The 22544-nt window shown below is 38.0% G+C and overlaps 2 protein-coding genes and 1 pseudogene across 2 annotated transcripts; 1 reads left to right on the forward strand and 2 right to left on the reverse strand.

Moving 5' to 3' along the window:
• The first annotated feature begins 995 nt into the window (after nucleotides 1-995).
• LOC147281474 (uncharacterized) lies at nucleotides 996-2339 on the forward strand. Its single transcript, XM_086246562.1, has 2 exons — nucleotides 996-1330; nucleotides 1448-2339. Exons 1-2 carry the CDS (start codon nucleotides 996-998, stop codon nucleotides 2337-2339), a joined length of 1227 nt encoding a protein of 408 aa, XP_086102688.1.
• A 5733-nt stretch (nucleotides 2340-8072) lies between these two features.
• LOC147281475 (UPF0481 protein At3g47200-like) lies at nucleotides 8073-10400 on the reverse strand (annotated as a pseudogene).
• Nucleotides 10401-15541: 5141 nt separating this feature from the next.
• LOC147281476 (auxin transporter-like protein 2) lies at nucleotides 15542-19819 on the reverse strand. The gene is made up of 9 exons (XM_086246106.1): nucleotides 19218-19819; nucleotides 18735-18961; nucleotides 18457-18642; nucleotides 18186-18298; nucleotides 17898-18081; nucleotides 17640-17737; nucleotides 17031-17238; nucleotides 16664-16921; nucleotides 15542-16060 (listed from the first exon to the last, which is right to left on the reverse strand). The coding sequence occupies exons 2-9, from the start codon at nucleotides 18915-18917 to the stop codon at nucleotides 15842-15844; spliced, it is 1449 nt and encodes a 482-aa protein (XP_086102232.1). The 5' UTR covers nucleotides 18918-18961; nucleotides 19218-19819; the 3' UTR covers nucleotides 15542-15841.
• Nucleotides 19820-22544: the final 2725 nt, after the last annotated feature.

Below are 22544 nucleotides of genomic sequence, written 5' to 3' on the forward strand. Positions count from 1 at the left end.
ATAAGATAGAGACTGAGACTGCCCGAGACAAAGTCATAGACAACTACAACTAAGACAATATGGTAATTTAACACGTGAGATATTAAAATGTTTTAGACATTGAGCTGGACCATTGAGTATTATGTAATTTCATATAATATGCAATTGACTATTACGGATACCAAATTATTATCCATTTTTGGCTCCACTAGATACAATTAATTATACATAAATTGTGAAAGGAGAAATATGAGTACAGACTCATTATATGTGAGGAAACTTTAATCAAAACAAGAATTAGGGACTAGATGGATGAATGGAATAGTATGTTTGTGTGATTGTGAGAGCGAAAAGGGAAAACGCAGCAATGAATGATATCAAACTCCGTGCTGTAGAGAAATAAATGCGGTAAAGCCTCTTTATATATTTCCAAACCGAGAACTTGCGCTCATATTCATTTACTTTGTCGCACATGCTTATAAAGCAGAAGTCCTTCACAACAACTTGGTCTAGAATCGTTTTGAATGGATTCAAATATTCTTCATCTTCAATCCAATTGTGATTTATGATCCCTCTGTTGATTGTGCTTAAGCATTTGCCAGACTAAGCTAGTTAATTAAGTTTGCAGTTATGTTAGTTAATTAGCAAGTTAGTTTGATTATGTAATTGTACACGTGGCTGTGTCTCATAGGACACCAATTGATTGGTTGAGCTGAGCTCATAGGCTCACGCACTTGGCATGCCTCAGCAATGTGGTTACTGCCTTTATGTAACAGAATAGGAATCAATGGAACAGTGGCGTGAGCACTGGAATTTACACAGAGACTAAATTCATTTTGTTCTTCCCCCTTTTCAGCTTCAATGCTGCTTCCTCCCTCAGCCTAAAGTCTAATTAATTAAAACAAATCACACCTAAATTCTACATGGTATCAGAGCCTTGGTTTGGATCAAGGTGTACTGGGGCGTGATTGTGTGTGAAGAAAACAGAGTGAAACGAGCAAGGATTCGTGGTTGCAATGGCAAGCTCTGGAGGTGGTGAGCTACGAGCTCCTATCTTTGATGGTAATGAATTCGATTATTGGAAAGTCAGAATGATTACCATTTTCAAGTCACAAGGATTGTGGAAGCTAGTAGAAAAAGGGATTACAGTCCCTGAATCAAAGAAAAAGAAAAGTTCTAAGAAAGATGAACAAGCTGAAGGTGTAGATGTTGATGAAGAGATGGAAGCATACCTTGAAGAACAGCACATGAAAGATGCAAAGGCATTAGGCATCATTCAAGGAGCAGTCTCCAAAGAAATCTTTCCTCGAATTGTTAATCAAGAAACAGCAAAGGGAGCTTGGAACCTGCTGTAGGAGGAGTACCATGGTGATGAACAAGCTAGATCTGTGAAGTTGCAAGGTCTACGCAGAGAGTTTGAGTATATGAGAATGAGAGATAATGAATGCCTTGCTGATTATTTTTCCAGGTTCTTTGATTTAACAAATCAGATGGAGAAATATGGTGAGATTCTCTCACATCAGAGAATGGTCCAAAAGGTACTTATCAGCTTATGCAAGATTTATGATCCAATGTGTGTAGTGTTAGAAAGAACCTGTGATCTGAATTCAGTTTCAGTACATGAGGTTGTTGGATCTTTGAAGAGTTATGAGCTTCGATTGAATAGACATGAGGAAGATGATGGACACACAGAGAAGGCATTCTCCAGTATGAGCATCACTCCAAAAGGCCAAAACTCACAGAATAGGCCATATGCTCATGATGGAGGAAGGAAGGGACAGAAGCAATGGAAAGGAAAACCAAGGAAATGGGATGCCAAGTTTCAAGTTACTGGAAAACAGGAAAGAAGTGCTGACTCTGGGAAGCAGAAATGCAAGATTTGTGACAAACTTCACTATGGTGACTGTTGGTTTAAAGGCAAGGTCAAGTGTCACAAGTGTGACAAATTTGGCCACATGATGAAGGATTGTCATCAGCCTAACAGGAGGGGTGAAGTGGTGAATTATGCCAATCAGGTCCAGGACACTGCCACAATGTTCTATGCATGTCATATGGCATCTGTGCAAAAGGAACATGGGGTCTGGTATCTTGATAGTGGCTGCAGCAACCATATGACAAGCTGTGAGTCACTTCTTATCAACATTGATCGAAGTGTGAGGTGCAAGGTCAAAATGGGGACTGGTGACTTAGTGGAATCTACTGGCAAAGGCACACTGGTGGTTGAAACAAAGAGAGGGGTCAGACACATACCTGAGGTGATGATTGTTCCTGGTCTGGATGAAAATCTGCTCAGTGTTGGACAGATGATTGAGCATGGATATTGGCTTGTTTTTGGTGATTTCATGGTTTCCATTTTTTGAGACAAGAGCTTGCAGGAACCTATCACTACTGTCAAAATGAAAGGAAACAGATGCTTCCCTCTTTCATTTGACAGTGTTACTCCCTTTATGGCAAATTCAGTGACCACTATAGGATCAACTTGGAAGTGGCACAGAAGATTTGGACATTTAAACTTTGGAAGTCTGAAAAGGTTACAAGAAAATGAAATGGTATATGGACTGCCAAGTTTGACAGACAATGATCACTTGTGTGAGAACTGTGCAATGGGAAAAGCTCATAGGCAACCCTTTGACAAAGACAAAGTCAGAAAGGCCTCTGATCTTTTGGAATTAGTGCACACAGATGTGTGTGGTCCCATGACAGAAACAATTGGAGGTAACAAATACTTTCTCACCTTTATTGATGACAAGTCAAGAATGTGTTGGGTCTATTTTTTGAAGTTCAAGTCAGATGCATTCAATGTGTTTAAGAAATTTAAAGCAATGGTTGAATTGCAATGTGGATTTAAGCTTAAGAAATTGAGAAGTGATAGAGGGGGGGAGTATACCTCTCATGCCTTTGAGAAATTCTGTGAGGAGGTGGGAATTGAGAAGCAATTAACTGTTGCTTACTCACCTCAGCAGAATGGCATTGCTGAAAGGAAGAACAGGACCATAATGGAAATGGCCAGGACTATGCTCCATGAAAAGAAGCTGCCACAGAGTTTTTGGGGAGAAGCAGTCAATACTGCAGTCTACCTATTGAACAGGTGTCCTACAAATGTCTTAGATAACAAAACTCCATTTGAGGAGTACAGTGGAAGGAAGCCAGGTGTTAAACATCTAAGAGTCTTTGGTTCTGTATGCTTTACTCATGTTTCTGCACAAAATAGGCAGAAACTTGATGAAACTGGTCAGAGAGGCATTTTTGTGGGGTATGGAACTCGAGAGAAGGGTTATAGAGTGTTTGATCTGAAAAATAACAAGGTGGTTGTCTCTAGGAGTGTGATTTTCGATGAAAACTCACTGTGGGATTGGAATTCTAAAGAAACTGTTTATATAACAGTACCTTTTGAAAGAGAGGAGACAAGCAATGCTGTAGAAGGTGAGGTTGAACCTGCAACACCTATACAATCTCCAAGAGTGTCTAATGAGGCTGCAAGTGTGGAAAACTCATGTCCAAGTCCACTCACAGAAGGCTCAAGTGGTGGAACAAATATGACAAGGACTGATGTTCCAATTTCTACAGCTGAAAGTGAAATTGGGATGTCAGATACCTATGATAATACTCCAAAGAAGTGGAAGAACCTCAATGAGGTGTTTGCTCAATGCAAGTTTAGTGTAATAGAACCTGAGAGTTTTACTGAAGCTGTCAAAGACCAAGCATGGCAGAAAGCAATGTCAGAAGAGATTGCTATGATTGACAAAAACCAGACTTGGAAGCTTGTAGATAGACCAAGTGACAAGCCTATTGTGGGAGTAAAGTGGATTTACAAGATCAAACTCAATCTGGATGGCACAATTCAGAAACACAAGGCAAGACTAGTTGCTAAAGGCTATACACAGAAGCCAGGAATTGATTTTAATGAAACCTTTGCTCCTGTGGCAAGGTTAGACACCATAAGAACACTGATTGCTCTAGCAGCTAAGAATGGCTGGAAGCTTTACCAACTTGATGTCAAATCAGCCTTCCTCAATGGAATTCTAGAGGAGTAGTGAGGCAACCTTGTATGTTAAAAGCAAGGAAGGTCAAGGCACACTTATTGTATCAATCTATGTAGATGACATTGTCTACACAGGGAGCAGTGACACTATGCTTGTGGAATTCAAAAGGGATATGATGAACAGATATGAAATGTCTGATCTTGGTTTGCTACATCACTTTCTTGGAATGGGAGTGATCCAGCTAGAAGGGAGTATCTTTATCCACCAAAGGAAGTATGCTCTCAACTTGCTAGAGAAATTTGGCCTAAAAGATTGCAAACCTGTGTCCATCCCACTGCCAACAGCTGAAAAGTTAAGGAAAGAAGATGGAAGTGAGCCTGCAGATGAAGGCTCATACAGAAAATTGGTTGGAAGCTTGTTATATCTAACTGCTACAAGGCCTGACATTATGTTTGCAACAAGCTTGCTAGCTAGGTTCATACATTGTCCCTCTGCTAAGCACTTAGGAACAGCTAAAAGGGTGCTAAGATATGTGCAAGGAACCATTGACTATGGCATACAGTATAGGAAAGGAGATTCAGCCATTCTCATAGGCTATTGTGATAGTGATTGGAGTGGGGATGAGGATGATATGAGATCCACATCAGGATATGCATTCTCTTTTGGGAGTGGTGCATTTTCGTGGGCATCAGTCAAACAACATAGTGTTGCTCTTTCTACTGCAGAGGCAGAATATATGAGTGCTTCTGAGGCTACATCACAAGCTATTTGGCTCAGGTTTGTCCTACAAGACTTTGGAGAAGAGCAAGTTGAACCAACTACCCTACTGTGTGATAACACATCTGCAATTGCAATGTCCAAGAACCCTGTATTTCACCAGAGGTCAAAGCACATAAAGAGGAAATTTCATTTCATAAGAGATGCTATTCATGATGGAGTGGTTGATCTGGTTTACTGCAAAGGAGAAGATCAACTCGCAGACATTTTCACGAAGGCATTAGCCAAAGACAGGTTCTGTTGGCTAAGGAGCAAGCTTGGAGTCAAGTCTGCCAAATCCTTAGAAGGGAGTGTTGATTGTGCTTAAGCATTTGCCAGACTAAGCTAGTTAATTAAGTTTGCAGTTATGTTAGTTAATTAGCAAGTTAGTTTGATTATGTAATTGTACACGTGGCTGTGTCTCATAGGACACCAATTGATTGGTTGAGCTGAGCTCATAGGCTCACGCACTTGGCATGCCTCAGCAATGTGGTTACTGCCTTTATGTAACAGAATAGGAATCAATGGAACAGTGGCGTGAGCACTGGAATTTACACAGAGACTAAATTCATTTTGTTCTTCCCCCTTTTCAGCTTCAATGCTGCTTCCTCCCTCAGCCTAAAGTCTAATTAATTAAAACAAATCACACCTAAATTCTACACCCTCTTTCCCGAAGTAATATGATATCTAGCGGAAGTTCATCATCACTGTATCTAATCTCTTCCGCATAGTTTCCACGTACCTGTGCATAGTTTAAACTATTAATGGCATCGGTGCATTTGTTGAAAACTTCTAAATCATCTTCAGGATTGTTTATTCGCTCAAAAAAGAAAAGCGCGTAACGCCATTTGTGTTCTCCCATAGCCGCAAGGTCATGGTTGTCTCGATGTAGAGGTCCAATTGAGACAATTCGAGGAGTATAAGCATCACTATTGACTTCTTCAAGTTTCTTTATCTTTTCGTTTCTCTTTCTTACGATCATCAGCAGAGAGTCCTGGCTTTTTCTTTCTCCGAGCAGAGCTACTTGCTTTGGCTCCCTGTTTTATACGTAAAATATATGGACATTGGAAATTATACATAACACATATCCTACTTTCAGCATAAATAAATAAATATGTTAATTAGTTTACACCTTAATCTACATCTAATGGTGATTAACTGCTAAAAAAGAAAGAATTTTTGGTGCAAGTTAATCAAACTCATTTTCTTTTTTATTTCACCCCTTTTACAATAATGCCGATGAAAAAGCTCGATTTTGGAGAGAAACGTTCTGAAATCTATCCTACCTGAATTTCCTCTTCGGAATCACTCATCATGGCAGATTTTCCTTTGTTGTCCGCCATCAATAAGAGCTTCCAAGGCAGACTGAATATTTGCTTTTAGAGCCCAACTACGAAGATGAAATGTGTATAAATAATACAAATGAGGCTCCCATACCATGTGTGAAAGAGAGAATAGAAAATGATTCTCATTAGCCAACTGAAAGAGTTGCGGTTAGGTTTGATGCATTGACTGGCTAGAGATCGAGGCCTAAGCCTTGACCAGCTGAAAGTTACAGCAACAAACCATTACAGCTCAGCAATACAGTACTATTCTAATACAATTTGTTCGTATGATTAATTGTTTGGGCATAACGACAAGTCACACAAGGCTTAACATCATGCTGTTTGGGCCTAGGCCCAAAAGACTAAGCCCTTCCTGGGCTCCTAGCCCCTGACCTACTAGGCTCCGGCCTCCTAGGCCACGACCTCCTAGGCTCCGGCCCCCTGAGCCCCGGCCTCTTAGGCTCTAGCCTTCCAAGCTCAAGCCTCCTGGGCCCCCGACCCGTGTCAACTCACTCGGATCTTCGAGACCGGTGACACGTGGCGCTCCTACAGTGCAAGTCATCATAAGGGACACGTGTCATCACCGGATTGGTTGACACTCTTCCAAAGATACTATAAAAGAGGTACCTTCTTGTCACAAAAGGGGGATTCAATCAATATTATACTATTCACTCACTCTGCTTTCAGATCTCTCTGAACACTGACTTGAGCGTCGGAGGAGCTTTGGCCGGTACCACACCGGTGCCCTTCCCACTCACTTTTCTGTACTTGCGCAGGGTGCTTTAAATATCATTCTCTCTCATTATTCACCAGTCGGACCCAGCTACCTGTTCCTATCCCACTTTGACGTGTCATCCACTTAGTGATAGGTCAACAGGTCCACGTGGTTTGACTCGACGTTGACTGCTTTACCATTTTTGAGTATCAACACAATTAATACAGAAGGTCCACTATACAGTAGCTACTCTATCACCATCCCCTAGCAATAGCATGCTCAGGTATGAAGTTGGTTATTGAGAGTTGACAATGTATCGCTTAGCAGTTGGCCCACACATCCTGCAGAGGCCCGGCCCTCCACGAGTCACACAGTCTCTCAGAATTAAAAAACTCAAACACATGGTTAAATATGGAAATCGATCAGGACATAGCAACTAATCAAAAACTTACTAAATACCAATTATTGGCATTTGTGATAATTAAAGATTGCCATGAAACAAGAGAAGTATTGAATTCGTCATTGAAGAGGGAAAGTGTCATGGCTAGCTAGGCTGACAGTTAGAAGCTTTTATACTATTTAGACATATAAAAAGGGAAAGTGTCATTGAAGAGGGAAAGTGTCATTTGTCAGGACATATATACTATTTAGACAGTTAGAAGCTTTTTATTTAGTAGCTGCAAATTAGTATTCTTTTGAGGTTTGAATACGTCCCAAGGCTATGAAATTTTGTCTTTTTTCAAAACAATTTTTTTCTTCTGTCTTTTGTTTCGAGATTTACTATTTCTCTGTTTTTTTTTTTTCATGCTTTGATACTATTTCTCCATTACAAATGTAAAAAGAACAGTACTTGATGTAGTTGCAGATAATCACCGTTCCAAACTTCCAATACATATTACATCCATCGTACTAATGGATATTTCTGTTTCGAAGAGTGTTCAGAATTTATGGCATATCAATACAACAAACGAAATACTATTACTTTCATACAAGTAATTTAAAATTTCATTTGATTTCGGAATATATTTCTTTTATTGCAAAGAGAGAACAGTTTTTTTTTTTTTTTTTTTTGGGTCTGAAACATACTTCATAAAAACGAAACAAAGGGGCAGAACAATAAAACAGGATGGGGGACAACACCCAACCCATCCCATGGGAAAAGAAGACAAGATAAAACAAAAGGAAATAAAGGAAAGGCAGCACCGATCTAGTATCCAGAAGTGACACTAGCAAAGGGAGCCGCAGCTAAAAAACCAACTAAGACAACTAGCTGAGGGGGCAAGGGAGGCCATCCCTGGAGTCTGGAGAGAACAATTATTTGCGAGGGTGAATGGCATAGTATGTCTGCGTGACAGTGAGACTAAAAACAACCATGGCAGCAACGAATGCCATGAAACTCCATGGACTAGAGAAGTATGTAGTAATAAGCAACCTTATGTATCTTTGAAACCGCACCGTCCAAAATACTTTATGTTTGTGCCAGTGAAACCAGGACTTACTGTAAGCATTCACATCCTCGCACAACTCACCGAAACAGAAGTCCATCGTATTAACTTGTTCTAGAATTCTTTCGAAATGACCCAAATAATTGTCTTCTACCGAATTAATTATGATGTTTCTTTTCTTAAGCAGTTTGATATCTTCTTTGAAACGGATGAGACTCTTCATGAGGATGGCATATGATGTAATGTTATGCGAACTCTTGAGATGACATTGCTCGAATGCAATAAGGTTCCTGAAGAGTGAATCTGTTGCCTCATCAATGAACACCGGTGGAATTCTGATTACTCCATTTTTGAAAGTTATGTCCAACAAATGGTCCTCCATCGACCCTGCTTTAAACTCGATTCCTGCCTCTAAAAGTTTTGAAGCACTATAACGGAATCCATTTTTTTTACTGCCTGCCGATGTTGGATTAGGGAGGTGTGAAGTTGTTTGTACTGTAGAAATACATTGATTTTGGGAACCCAACTCAACGGTGAGGTTAATTGAGATGTGACCATAACCGCTAGGTCTTACCTGGTGATTTGTTACTGTGGAGTCCAAACTTGGCAGGAAGAATTTGTGCAAGAGATGAAGCAAATGCTTACAGTCTGCAGAGTCGACCATATCTTCTTTTATTGCCTTATGGTTCATAGGCTGAAAGAACTTAAGAGCAAGGTTAGTGACCGACTTTGGTGCTGAATAATTGACGATATGAGGCCGGATAGTATCATACAATATTGTGAGAATAAAGAAAGGGATCTGGTTTTCAAGCAATGTCAGATCATGGCGAAGTGCTGGGATCATCCAAGCATTGTTGAATATTGGATCGGTAGATTGGTTTTTCAACGCCATATTTAAGGAGTATTGGTGATACCTGAGAAGAAGTTCCAATATGAAGCAACCATCAATTAACATCATTTTTGCAAGATCAACCTTATTAATTTCTCTCATATGATCTTCATCAGCATAGCTTCCACGAATCTTTGCGTCGAAAGAGAACTCCTTTAAACCATAAATAGCATTGGTGCAGTCTTCTATGCACTTGAAAGTCTTGTCAGCGTCCTCTGTTTGCTGAAAAATGAATAGCATGTAACGTCGTTTATGAACTTTCATGGATACAAGGTGAGGGGCTTGCCTCGATGGAAAGGTCCAATTGAGACAACACGAGGGTTGTAAGCATCCTCGTTCACTTCTCGAAGTTTTTTTGGAACTTTGTATATGCTCAAGTCATCCGACCCTTCTTTCACCTCTTCGAGAATTTTTTCAATCTCATCCTTCCACTCATCTTTCGTTAGTATCTTTTCGGTCGTTATTTCTTCGACTTTCTGATTTGCAGGAGAGGAAAGAGAGAGAGAGAGAGGAAAAAGAGGAGAAAGAGAGAAAGGGATCATAAATAAATAAAACATATACAACATATATATGCATCAACATGTATATATGATCCTTTTTCTATATATACATCTATATATGAACATATTATTTTACAAATTAAGTCACCAATATTTTAGATTTTATGTTGTTATATTAAAGACGCCAACTATTATTCCAATTATTAGTTATCAATTGATGCGGCACATGATATACGATGATTTTTTATATTTGTGAATAAATATGGTTGTAAGTGAATCCAGTTATGAACAAATTAAATATTATTACATCACTTGGGATGTAAAAAGGTGAAGATAATAGTTAGTGCTTCTAGCATGTAAGAAATTAACATATCAATTGGTATCAAAAGTTGAGAAAACAGTTAATGTCTCGAGTATTATTGTTAAAGATATGTCTCGTAACCTAGTCTTTACAACAAGAAATGGGAATAAAAAATAAGAATAATTAAGCTTTTGGTTAGCCCAGTTGTACACTTGTACGTGGGGGTAGAAAAATAAATTAGGATTACATACATATATAGGTTAAATATTCAATTATTTTTAGTGTAACAAAACAATAAGAATAACGTGTGGATCATAATGATAAATAAAAGTGAGAGGAATGAGAGACATAATAGGGTTAGTAAAATATAAAAAACATAAAACAAAAAATTTAAATAGTCTTTTGTTTAAATTTTGTGGATTTGGTCTATTTGTTTTTCCTCTCTCGTATTTCTTCCCTCTCTCACTTTTGAGGGAGAAGTTCACTTACCGACTTTTCTTTTTCCATCTCAGCAGATTCCCCTTGGTCGTCGGATCACCAGTGTGAGCTACCATAGTGGCGACTGAATATTGCCTTTTATATCCCAACTACGAAGATAAAATTTAATTTGAGAAAGACTAATCCCCTCAATCACCGTCATCCCCACTGGCTCCCTAATTAATTAATTACAGAAAGACTTTAGTAATCAACATCCCCATATATACACTCTTTACTAATCACCCTGCTACCTGTCACCAGCCTTAACCAGCTGGCATATAGTGATACGAAAAATTATTTTATGTAATCGTAATATTATGTGACATGATGATATAATGTTAAAAATTAATTTAAATTATAACACGTATATAATAATTAAAAACTAAAACCCTAAACTTTAAAAAATATCCTTAAAATCAAATATTATAATCTAAGTGAATTAGTAACACCACGTTATCATATCACGTAGTGTACATTACGGTCACATACAATAATCTTTCATAATGATACATATTCAATTTATCAAATTTTAAGATTAAAAAAAAGTGCACGCTAAGCATTGAAAGACGAATAATTAGAAAATTTATAATGATAGCGAAAACTTCAAACCAGCTCCCCACCACCTAGCTAACTAAACTAGAGAGAAAATTGCTTTCTAGAAGAAACAATAAAATATATATTATACATTAAGTTCTTGGGATTACCCCAAGTGATGATGGTAGATGAGATAAAGGTTAGAATTAGTCTAGGTTCAAGATTCTATTCCCTTCAATGTAATCAAGAAAATACAGAATATTATACATTGGGTAATGTTAGTACCTTCTCCAATATACCTTTCCTTCCAATTTCTTTTTTATTACTTTTTTTTTTTTCAGTATAGTTTGACGATCTGAATCGTTCATTTTTTAGATAACTCTTTAAAGATCATTTATGCAGAAATTCAACTACATTAGAAATCATTTGGTCATGTAACTGTTATCATATAAACAGATGGTAAATCTAATTATCATCAAAACCATATGTTTATCTGATAACAATTACATAACAAAACGATTATCGATTTGGTTGATATTTTACATAGATAATTTTTAAAAATTTTTCTTTAAAATAAACGGTGTCGATTATGAAATTACAACGTAGAATTATCGAAATAAAAGAGAATGTCGAAGGAAAGAGTAGATGTAAGAAGATTAGCCCTCAATTTTTAACAGTATTATGCATGTGCAGGTTTGTCCAATAAAATAATTGTTTTGACTTTGGCTGCTTACGTATACTTAATACGTCAAGGGTTACCTAAGTCATGAACACACATGGTTATTTGACTTTTTAAAATATTTTGGTCTTGGTCTTTTTTTTTGGCCCTTACGTCAAGGGTTACGGGTTACCTAAGGCACGCACGCACGCACATGGTTATTTGACTTTTAAAAATATTTTGGTCTTGGTCTTTTTTTATTCTTTTCATTGGCCTTACGTCAATATCATGCCTTATCAGTTATCAACTTATCATCGATGTTATGGTTTTTTGTTCTTACGCGAGTGCAAAATCAACAAAAAAAAATTAGTGGAGGATTGGAATCTCTAATTTTGTAACTATTGGATCGCATAAAAATAAAAATAAGAGCAAACCCAGAGGAGGTCGATGAAATTTATTATTATTATGAGGTCTCGTTTGATGTTTAGAATATGATTGGATAAATTAACTTACTAAATTTAAAATATATTGAAAAAAGAAATGTAGGATAATTAATACATGTTCTCCAAATTGAAGGAAAGAGATGATTTAGTTATAAAAGGGTTGATCTACCATCATTTTGTGAGGATTCAAAGTGATAAATTTATTTTTTCATGATTAATTTGTGTGAATGTGGAGTGTTACCATAAAATAAAAAAATTAAAACCTTACACATTCGTTTATAAGAAATTAGCCTCTTTACACATTTTTAATTAGTTTTAGATTGAATGCTTTAATTTTATTTATAGTATCATAGTAGATTCACTCAACAAATGTAACCTACAGTCTAAAAGATACACATTGAATTGGCCTTCTTTTTTTTTAAAGAAAACTGGGATCGATCTGTTCTCTCAGCTCTCATCGCCTATAAATAGCAGTTTTGGGTGTTTCGGAAACAATTGTGCTAGCTCTTCAGAGACGATGGAGAAAGGTTCTGTTTACAACCAAATCGCTCATCAGCGAAAGTTGAAACGGAAATGAGATCTCACCGAAATTGGATGGCAAAGCGGGGGAGAAGAAAAACACAGGTGATCCCGTAATGACCACACCCCCCAAAACACAATACTTGACTTGCAGAAATTCTTGTGGTGTTCATTGCATTCAGGATTCCCCCGGTACGTACGTACGACTTGCATATTGTCGATCGTAGCCTTGTTTATATATATGCTTTTTCCTTTTTCTTTTCTAGATAATATTGAAAAAGTCCACTGCAAATTTTATAATGGCGTTCCAACATTAATTTGTCTTCCAATGCTCAACAAACACTTACCAGTGGACTGACCTATTTTGTGTAACAAACTCATGAGCTAGCTAGGCTGATGTTTTTTTTTTCTGTATTACTTGTTAACTACGCAGAACAGCGACCCAGGAAGAGAAGATCAACTAGGGATAATGGTGAAAGTGAAAAGCAATTGAACACTACTGAAACGGCCACACTTGCTGAACACTTAAAGCAACTCTTTGAATTAATACACACCATTGAGGGTAATTGCCCTGACATGACTAGTTCAATCAACGTAATGAACCTCTTTAGTTCTCAAAAAACTGATTTTGAATATGGTTGTAAGAAGATTGGAAGAGGAGTACTGTTGCTCTTGAAAGAAGGATTGGGAATACTCACTGAAGCAGAAAAACTATTAAACATGGACTCAAATCCGGAAGAGTGAACTTGGTCACTTGTTCAGTTACTTGGGAAATAAAATTCGATGACACTCAAATGCCTCTTTTGGGGTTCATCTTGTTAATTATCAGGTTATAAGGACGGATACTCGTCTATATCTTGTAAATTTTTATTTCAGTAGTAAATCAGCTTTGTGCTTTGTTTTGCTTTTGCATGCTAATTCAAATTTAATAAAGTGTGTTCCAATTTCTGTGTCAATATTGAATGTTCTATTTGCATAATCATGAGTGGATCGGAATTGTAGTTGCAATGAAAGTGTAAAAAATCCCAACATTTGACAAAATACAGTTGAAGATTTAAAAGAATAAAAAAGAATTAATTAACTTAAAAAAGAAGAACTGCAAAACCCTACCCTTTCCCCACCCCATACCTGACGGGGGCGCCCCGCACCCAGAATGTCCATTTTTGGTTCCATATACAATTACACATAAATTGTGAAAAAAACAAAGACGGTACAGACTCTTAATACAGAAAGAAATTTTAAACACACATGGCCCATGCGAAATCATCCTTCCCCAAACCCATAAAAGAAAAAACAAAAGAGAAGAAGAAGAAGAAGGATGAAAAGTAACGAGGGTAAATGGCAAAGTATGTTTGTATGGCAGTGAGAACGAAAAGGCAAAACGCAGCAATGAATGATATCAAACTCCAGGCAGTAGAGAAGTAAGTTCGATAAAGGGACTTCATATATCTGCGAAACCAGAATTGACAGGCGTGTGAATTGGTCGCACAACTTACCAAAACAGAAGTCCTTCACAACAACTTCCTCCAGAATACTCTTGAAATAAATCAAATATTCTTCGTCTTCAATCCAGTTTTGATTTGTGATGTTCTTTCTCCTAAAGAGTTTGACATCGCGGGGAGAGCGGATGAGACTGTTCATAAGGATGGCATATGATGTAATGTGCTGCATGCGTACTCTCCAAAGTGCATTGTTCGTAAGCAATCAAGTTCCTCAAGAATGAATCCATTTTCTCATCAATGAACACTGGTGGAATTCGGATTACTCCATTGCTGAAAGTTAAGGCCCATCCAGAAACTCAAACAGGAGTTGGCCCATTATGATTCTTTTCCTTATAGACTCCCACTCACAACAGTTTGAGTTCATAAGGCTAGGCTTTAAACAAAGGGGGCCGTCTGTGGTGCTGGAAGCCTTCATCAGGTGGCAATGTCATATACCAGGCCTCCCATCTTTTTTTTTTCTTTTTTTTTTTTATTTGAGAGAAATATTTTATTATTTAAGATTTTGTTCCTTTTAGTCTTTTACAAAGGGGTATAGTTACCATTAAAAGATTATTAGTACTTGAGTATACTGATTTTTTTTGGCAGGGAGTATACTGATTAAATATGGATGGATATATTCAAGTGATGAGGGAAGTAGAATTTGCCCAAAATATTTCAAGGGTGGGACTGATCAACTGGAGGTCCAACTTAAATTAAAAGGTTGGGCCAAACTTAGAAGTAGCCCAGGATTGTAATCTTTCTCAGGGGCCCAAAATGAATATTTGGGATTGTGGAGGTCAAAGTCACTCTAAAAATCTTGCTAGTTCTAATTTCTAAATGATGAGCATCATTGCCAATGACCATTTGGTCCAGTGATGACACCAGTCTACTCTTTGTGAGAAGAATTTCTGAGGTCAAATCTCATGAACATTAATTGATGAGCATCACTCACACTTCAAATATGCAAGCACAAAAAATGCATTTTGGGCCAATGGTCAAGGATCATATACAAGTAGACTGATGGAGTCCTACTTCTCATTTTTTGTTATGCATAAACAAAAACAAAAATACATAATAGGATATATAATGGTAGGGAAGAATTTTCTTTTATTTGAAGAATGGGGATTCGAATTTGGGATATATTCTAACAAAGTGAAGTGAAGAGAAATACCATTACAATAGGTTGACTGAGGATGAATTTTTTCCTTTTTTTTGTTAACGTTGATGGAGCATGAGTTGCTAAGAGGTTCATACATGTTCAATTGTTCACCAGTTTTCTGCAGTCTGAAGGATAAAATATTAAGGATAATGAGTGGCACGTGATATGTGGGAATGCACGTGCTATCCATGTGAAAGTGGGGCGGGTCCACGCTCCATTCTCTCAACACTCAAATGGAATCTTAAGGTCAAAGGGAAGCCGTTAAAACATGTCCACATACAGCTCTTGAGATCAAGCCACGTTTGCAGGCCCATAACGTTTGCCATTTTATAAGGCACTTTAGAAACATGCCAAGTAATAATGACATTGAAAGCCATACCAAGAAGAACAGCAAAATCTTTATAATATCCCACCGAAAAAGCTGGAAAACAAAGTGAATAAAAAGAAAGATATACCTAAAACCACATATATATATATTTCATTTTAATTAATTAACCTATGCTTTGATTGGAAAGGAATCATCACAACTCAACACACTATTTTTATAACACTAATTTAACCCAAAAAAAAAAAATTATAACAAAAAAAAAAAAAAAGCAAAATCCAAGCACACATCACATGTTGGGGAAATATTACTGCTTCCCCATGTATGGTACAAATAAAAAGTACACTTTTTTTCAGTGATGGGGAGCAGCTGCTACTGGTGGCGTTGGAGGTTTGCATTGATAGCACTTTGCAAACAGCCCAAATGTGTCCACTTGCCTAACGAAGTTGGTCATGCTGGCCCATCCACCGAACCCAAACCCAAGCACCAGAACCCACACCACTATGAAGGAGTTTATCACGTACATGGCTGTCCAGCTTGGTAAAAAGAATGGAGGCTTCTCAGCAGCATTCTGCAACACAGTAAAAACAAAGCCAAACCAGTGAAAATAAACCATTAAACCTTGTTGGGTTGCCATAAAGCTGAACTGGGTTTTTTTATTTGGTTCTAAATCTAATCATCCTATGCAAATAATGCTATGCAACCAATTTGCTTCTTTTGGTTTTGTTTTTCTGGTTTGGACCAAAGTCACCACCACACTGACCAAACTGCAGAGGGAGAGGGAGGCCTAATTCAAAAGGGGTCAAAATCAACCAGCTCATATACAAGGTGGCATAGTACAACACCCCAACTGTAGTGTATAACTAAACGAAAAGGACTGGCCACCTATCTCAATTCTTCTAATAACATTTCCAAATCCAAGCCATTAATGATCTTTGTACACTTGCTGCTCCCTCTCTCTCTCTCTCTCTCTCACACACACTCACACACACACACACACACACACACACACACTGGATGTGGGAATCCCCATCAAACCCAGGTGCCCACTCAAAGTAGAATGACCAATATACCCCCACTAAATCCAGATAATTACATGTTGCCACTAGCCAAAGTACATGGTGGTATATATATTCAGTAGGAGTAAGAATTAATGAATAAGGGGATATTTTACCTGTCGAGCAGAGGCTTTTCTGTAAGTGAGCATATGGGCTAAAGAGGGGATGATGTAGACGGTGAAGCTAACCAAGAGAGCCCCAACTGCAGAGTTAATGGGCCCAAAGAAAGGAAAGATTATGGCCAAGAACCAAATTGGGATCACCACTGGAAGTCTCGCTAATGCCCTCAGACAAATGCTCTTTGTGTCATGCATACCAATCACCTTCTCCCACACAAAGTACAATGGGGTACAAGCAAACCCAAATGTAATAAACTGCACCAGTACATGCCCAAAAAGTTTAATGTTAGCTCACTGTAAATCCACATCCACTCAAGGGTATTTAAGTAATTTAGACAAATATCAAACAATTATGATGATCAACCTGGTGGATGAGCATTAGTATAACAGCGGCATCACGCCAGGCGTTCTTGGGGAGGAGAGAGAAGGCATTGGAATGGTTGAGGAGTTCATCACCAAAGGCCCAGTAGACTGAGGTGGCTGAAGGAATTGTCAGTGTGAATACATAGAGTGTGGCATACAAGTATATGTATTTGAACTTCTGTGGCTTCCACATGGCATGCATGATTTCCCTGAATAAATTCCACCCCACAGTCACATTTCATTGATCAGAATCCATTCACATGCTTTTTAGTCCAATAATTATAACTATTACAAAGTCAACAAGAACATGAGGAACAACATATAAAAACCACCAAATTGACCAAAGCACCCTCATCAGTAGTCATCCCATATCTAAATTATTATATACGTGCCATAGGCAAAGACAAATTAAAGGGGACTAGTAAAACACAGGGGACCATTTTACATTTTACTGGGGTTGGGGGTAATGTTGTTTTAACAAGAGCAAAACAAAAGTAGAGAGGATGATTTTGTCTGTGGGTCTCGAATACCGAGATGCCGGCAAAAGCTGCAAACGGAAGCCGTGTAGAACACAAGCGATGAAAGGTTAATTTTATAAGGAAAAGCTTACACAGTGACAGCATGGCCACCGAAGGTGTAGAGTATGTTGGTGGCGCCGGTGAAATAAAGCACTAGCTTTGTGGGAGCCGAGTGTTTCACACCTTCAACCTGTGCACAATTTCACCATCACAAATAAAATGAGGTACTTCACTTCTTACTAAAAAGGAAGAAAAGGGTCTTTTGAAAAGATGACATTAATAGTGAGTACTGTGAAAAGATGAGGTATTGAGGACCAATATTGATGACTGGCTTAGACTTAATTAGTTACCTGTCCGTGAACAACAGCTGCAATGGTTAGGTACCAGGCTGTGTAAGTGGTCATTCCAAGGCCAAGGAAAGACCAAAGGCGATAGTTGTGGAAAGAGGGTATGAAGACTGTGGTGGCACAGCAGGCTCCGAAGATATAGGTCCAGGTCCTCTTGTCCAAATTGTCATTGATGTAATATATGTTACTGCTCTCATCAAGAAAGCAAGGAAAGCAACACCAACAGTTAAAATCAGACAAAACCCAGATGAGATTTACCTTATTTGAGTAAAAATGGAAAAAAGGAGTTACCTTGCACAGGCAATAAGCTGTATGACAGATCCAAATAGGAGGAAGGTACAGTTGAAGGCAAGCCCCACTGCTTTCCAGTAAGGACCAAGTAACCCATCAAGCACTTCAAACCACTGCAACCCAAAAATTAAAAGCAGTGTATTGCTTTAATATAGTGGAGAGTGAAAGGGGTTTGAACACTGTTATTTCAGATAATTTTTATACACTTTTGCTAGAAAGATTAGGCATTAGTGGTGGTGGTGGTCCAAAGAAGAAGCCTAGCGTGACCAACCTGGATAACATGGTTCTTGAAGTTCACGTTCTCTTTCTCCTTCCTGCTTCGGTACTCAACGTAGAGTACACTGATCAGATAAGCCGTCCAGCTTCCAACGATTCCGTAGAATATCTGAAACAAGATGCCTGAGACCATACCCAGCTGAGAGAACGAGTATGGCAGAGTCAAGAGTACTTGAGCTACCTGCAAAAAATGATTTCAGTAGAAAAAGTATATTAGAAAGAAATCTTGTAAAACAAATCAAGAAGAAACAAAATTTGTGATTTTTTTGGTACTTGATTGGAAGCACAGCTGAACCAAGCGTCCCAGACAGAGCCACCATGCCAGAGGAAGCTCTTGACGTTGAACAAGGAGGCGTTTTCTTCGTCTTCTTTGCCTTCTAATTCCTTTCCCTCATGATGATCTGTCTCACTGAAGTTGGAGACTATTGCTTCCTCTGCTTGCTTCTGAGGCAACATTGTCCTGGTTTTTCTCAAAAGGCAACGTCTAAGTCTTGGTAGATCTGAAACATATAAAAGACAGTAAATGAGACAAAAGAAACTATAACCAAACGCACCCACCCCCAGAAAACGAAAGCCAATAAGACCCCAGATCAAAACTCAGAGAAAAATTCCTTCCAAACTTAAAAAATTAAACTTCCATAGAACTCCAAAAACAAAATCCAAATACCAAAACAAAGGGTCTAACATGTTTTTCATTAACTAGCTGGCTAAAGAGCACAAACCCATTAGCCCAAATACAATTTTATACCACCATACCTTGCTTGAAATGTCACTTTCGAGTGAAAAGATAGGAAGCGAAACACAGATCGATCAATTTTCTCTCACTCACTCTGAGCTTGACTTTGAAAGGGAGTGTACAGTTGGGTTTTAAGAATTCTCCATTTCAAGATTATTTCAATGGGAGTAGAGCTTTAAATGCGTTGAAATAATTGCAAATCTTCCAGCTAAGGATCTCCAATTTCCTATAGCTCTCTGTCAAAACTCCAAAAGCTAGCCCAACTTTAAATGCGCCACCAATCTGCTCAGTGCCGAACCCGAAGACGGCGATGAGCCCTCAAAAGCAGGGAAAAAAAATCTAAATCTCTGAGTGGGTTTCAAAGGTGCTGGCAGAGCAGAGGTTGAAGAAAAGACCCTTTTCAGTTTTCGCTCTTATTCTAGTAAATGCATATAAACAAAGCAATAAATATTGGGTTTGCTGCTTTTGGTTTCTCTTTTGTGTTTAGAGAGAGATGGGAGTGAAGAAAAAAAAGGGTGAAAGAGACGAAGCCCCCTCCAATTCCCTGTATTCCAATATCGATTCGATTCTTGGGTGACAGAGAATTTGGAAATCAAAGAGAGTGAGACGTTGTTCTGATCAGTAAGAGAGTATGGACTAAGGACTTAATTAAACAATGCACCTTTCCTTTTATAGCCCGAAGAACCGCTTCAACGGCTAAGATTATATTTTAATCAATTACTTTGTATTAGAGATAGTCATTAATAATAATAGAAAAGAAAATTCAGTTAAAAGAAATTGTTAAATTCCTTTTTCTTTTTCTTTTATGAATATAGTGGTGGATGCATATGTTTTATCATGAAATTAGAAATAAACACATTAAATGTATGGTATAAAAACACACAACTCCAAATGTGACGAAGAAAAAAAAATATTAAACATACAGTATTAACACAAAACACTTTTCCATTTCCATAGATTTGTTTGTGTAACATAAAATTTTAAATGCATCTACATTTCAATTTCACTGTTTTTCTTTTTTTTTTAGTTAGAGAAAAATGGATCAAATTTAGATGTGAATAATTCTACAGCTCGGCTAACAACTGCCAAGTTTACTGTTTAACAACGTACCATGTACGGGTCATTTAGTTTCTGTTAATGGGCAGCAGGTTTTGTGCAATTTTTCCATACATGCTTTTTGATAACGGCTGAGGCTCAGATCCAAATCTCAGTCAATAATTCTACGAATTTAATTTCCCAATTAATTCCCTTTTCTTCTTCCATTAAATATTCATTTGCAGGCTTGCAGCAGAGATTTGCTTTAATTTTCCAACTTGAAAAATTTACTTCATCGAGGCTCCATCAACTTCCTCCCTGTTCCCCAACAAAGCAATACAGCCCAATCCCACTCTCAACCAGCACATCATTCTAAAATCAAACCCATATCTAAACGCGTTTGCGACTCACGCTCTTGAGAAGCGAGTGCGGGGTACACACTAACAGTGCCCAATGAAAGATACGATATGATATTTTGCGTGGGCCGCCCAATCCATCCAACCGGTGAATATGGAGGCCCATTTATGATTTGCTTCTCTTTTACGAATGCTGCTCGACGCACTCAGCCGCAGCGCACGCAAATCTTTATGACTCAGTCGGCTCCAGCCGAGCCGAGCCGCGCCATGATTGCCCCGCCAGTTTTTCCGCATGCCTTTAAAGAAAACACGCGCGCATGAAACCAACCCTAACCCCACTTCCCGCCGGCTCATGATAGAAAAAAAATCGGGCCTTCTTTTATCGGGCGGCTCGGAGCGGCCCACTATCGCCTAGTTGGGACCCACCTCATCACCTCCGGTTTTATCTTATGATTCAACTTTATTTGGATTCATGATTAAAATTGATGCATAAATGTAGAAGGAATCATTATTATCATACTCAAATGTGAAATCCTGGTTCTTGCATATTTGGGCATGCTTTGTTCATTTGTTGTTGGCGAATATCCTTGTTACATCTTAAATGTTATGTTATAATTTTGTCATTACATCCCAATAGCACGATATTTAATGTTATGCATCATGAAAAACAAATCTTTCATGTCATGTGTCATCATTCCTAAAAAGAAAAAAGTCTCAAACAAGTCTTTTTTCTTTTTTACAAGAGATATTATTAGGTAAATTGAACTCATGTACAATTCAACCGACACTATATATGCAACTAAGAAATTATGCCATCAAATTTGTTTGGACGACAAAATATGTCAAGTAGATACTAACGTCACGCAAAATACTTCAGAACAATAGTATTTTGCTCGGTACAACAAGTCAACATATATGATATACCTAACACCTCTGCAAAATACTACTTCATAACAACAGTGTTGTGTTGGTCCTACTCACCAAAGTTTTTTAACGAATAGAAACTTGTTTTTTTTTTTTCTTTTCACAATTCAAAGGTCTAGCAAAAATACCCTAAAAATTTCATACATATAAATTGCATGAGGAAATTAGTGTATTAATAATTTTCACAAAAAATAGAAAAATGATTAACTTTCCACAAGTTGACCTTAATTTTTATAAGTCTATGCATTTTTTATGACACAAGTAATGATTCTAAAATACCTTTTATTTTTGTCCTGACATTCTTAAATACTTTGAGTTAACAAGTCAAAAGGTCAAAAAAGAAGTTGTATACATGAACGAAAAAAAAGCAAACCCAAAACGATAGTGGCGGCCGTAATAAAGGAAGGTGGTGTTGGAGCGGTGGAGCCCCCACAGGCACCGTGTAAAATGGAAAAAGTTGTTAGTCATATTCCGTACACAACCCCCACGTTGGCCCGTTCAAACGGGGATTTGTCTGGTGGGTGCGGGTTGGCCCGCTTTGAGGATATACCCACTTACCATTTTTATTTTTATTTTTATTTTTCTAATTTTTGAGTGTTATTAATTAAGGTGAACGATGGTGAGATGGATCCAACCAATATGAGACAGAGCCGTCTAGAGTTGTGAAACCAATAAGGCAATAAGTAATGTTAAGATTTTAATTTTAACTTTGGGGGGGTTAGTGGGGGAAGTAATGATTAGTGATTGGATTTTGACGCCACTAACTCTCTTGCCCATGGGGGATCCAAATTATCAAAATTCGGACCATGTTCCATTGTTGCCCCTCACATGGGACCCGCAAATCGCGGGTCCCAAACCCGATCGGCATCTTCCATTTCTTTACACTTTTTTTTTTTTTTTTCTTGAGTGGGTTTGCTATTTATGTGTTTTAAACACTGGGATTTTTGTGCTCTCGAGGAAAGATAGTAGTATTGGCCGCCAGCTTAAATTGCAGTAAAAATCCACAGCCAAAACAAACAAGAGGAAAGAGAG

Source organism: Dryas octopetala, chromosome 6 (genome assembly GCF_963921425.1).
Source record: "Dryas octopetala chromosome 6, drDryOcto1.1, whole genome shotgun sequence".
NCBI classification, from domain to species: Eukaryota; Viridiplantae; Streptophyta; class Magnoliopsida; order Rosales; family Rosaceae; genus Dryas; species Dryas octopetala.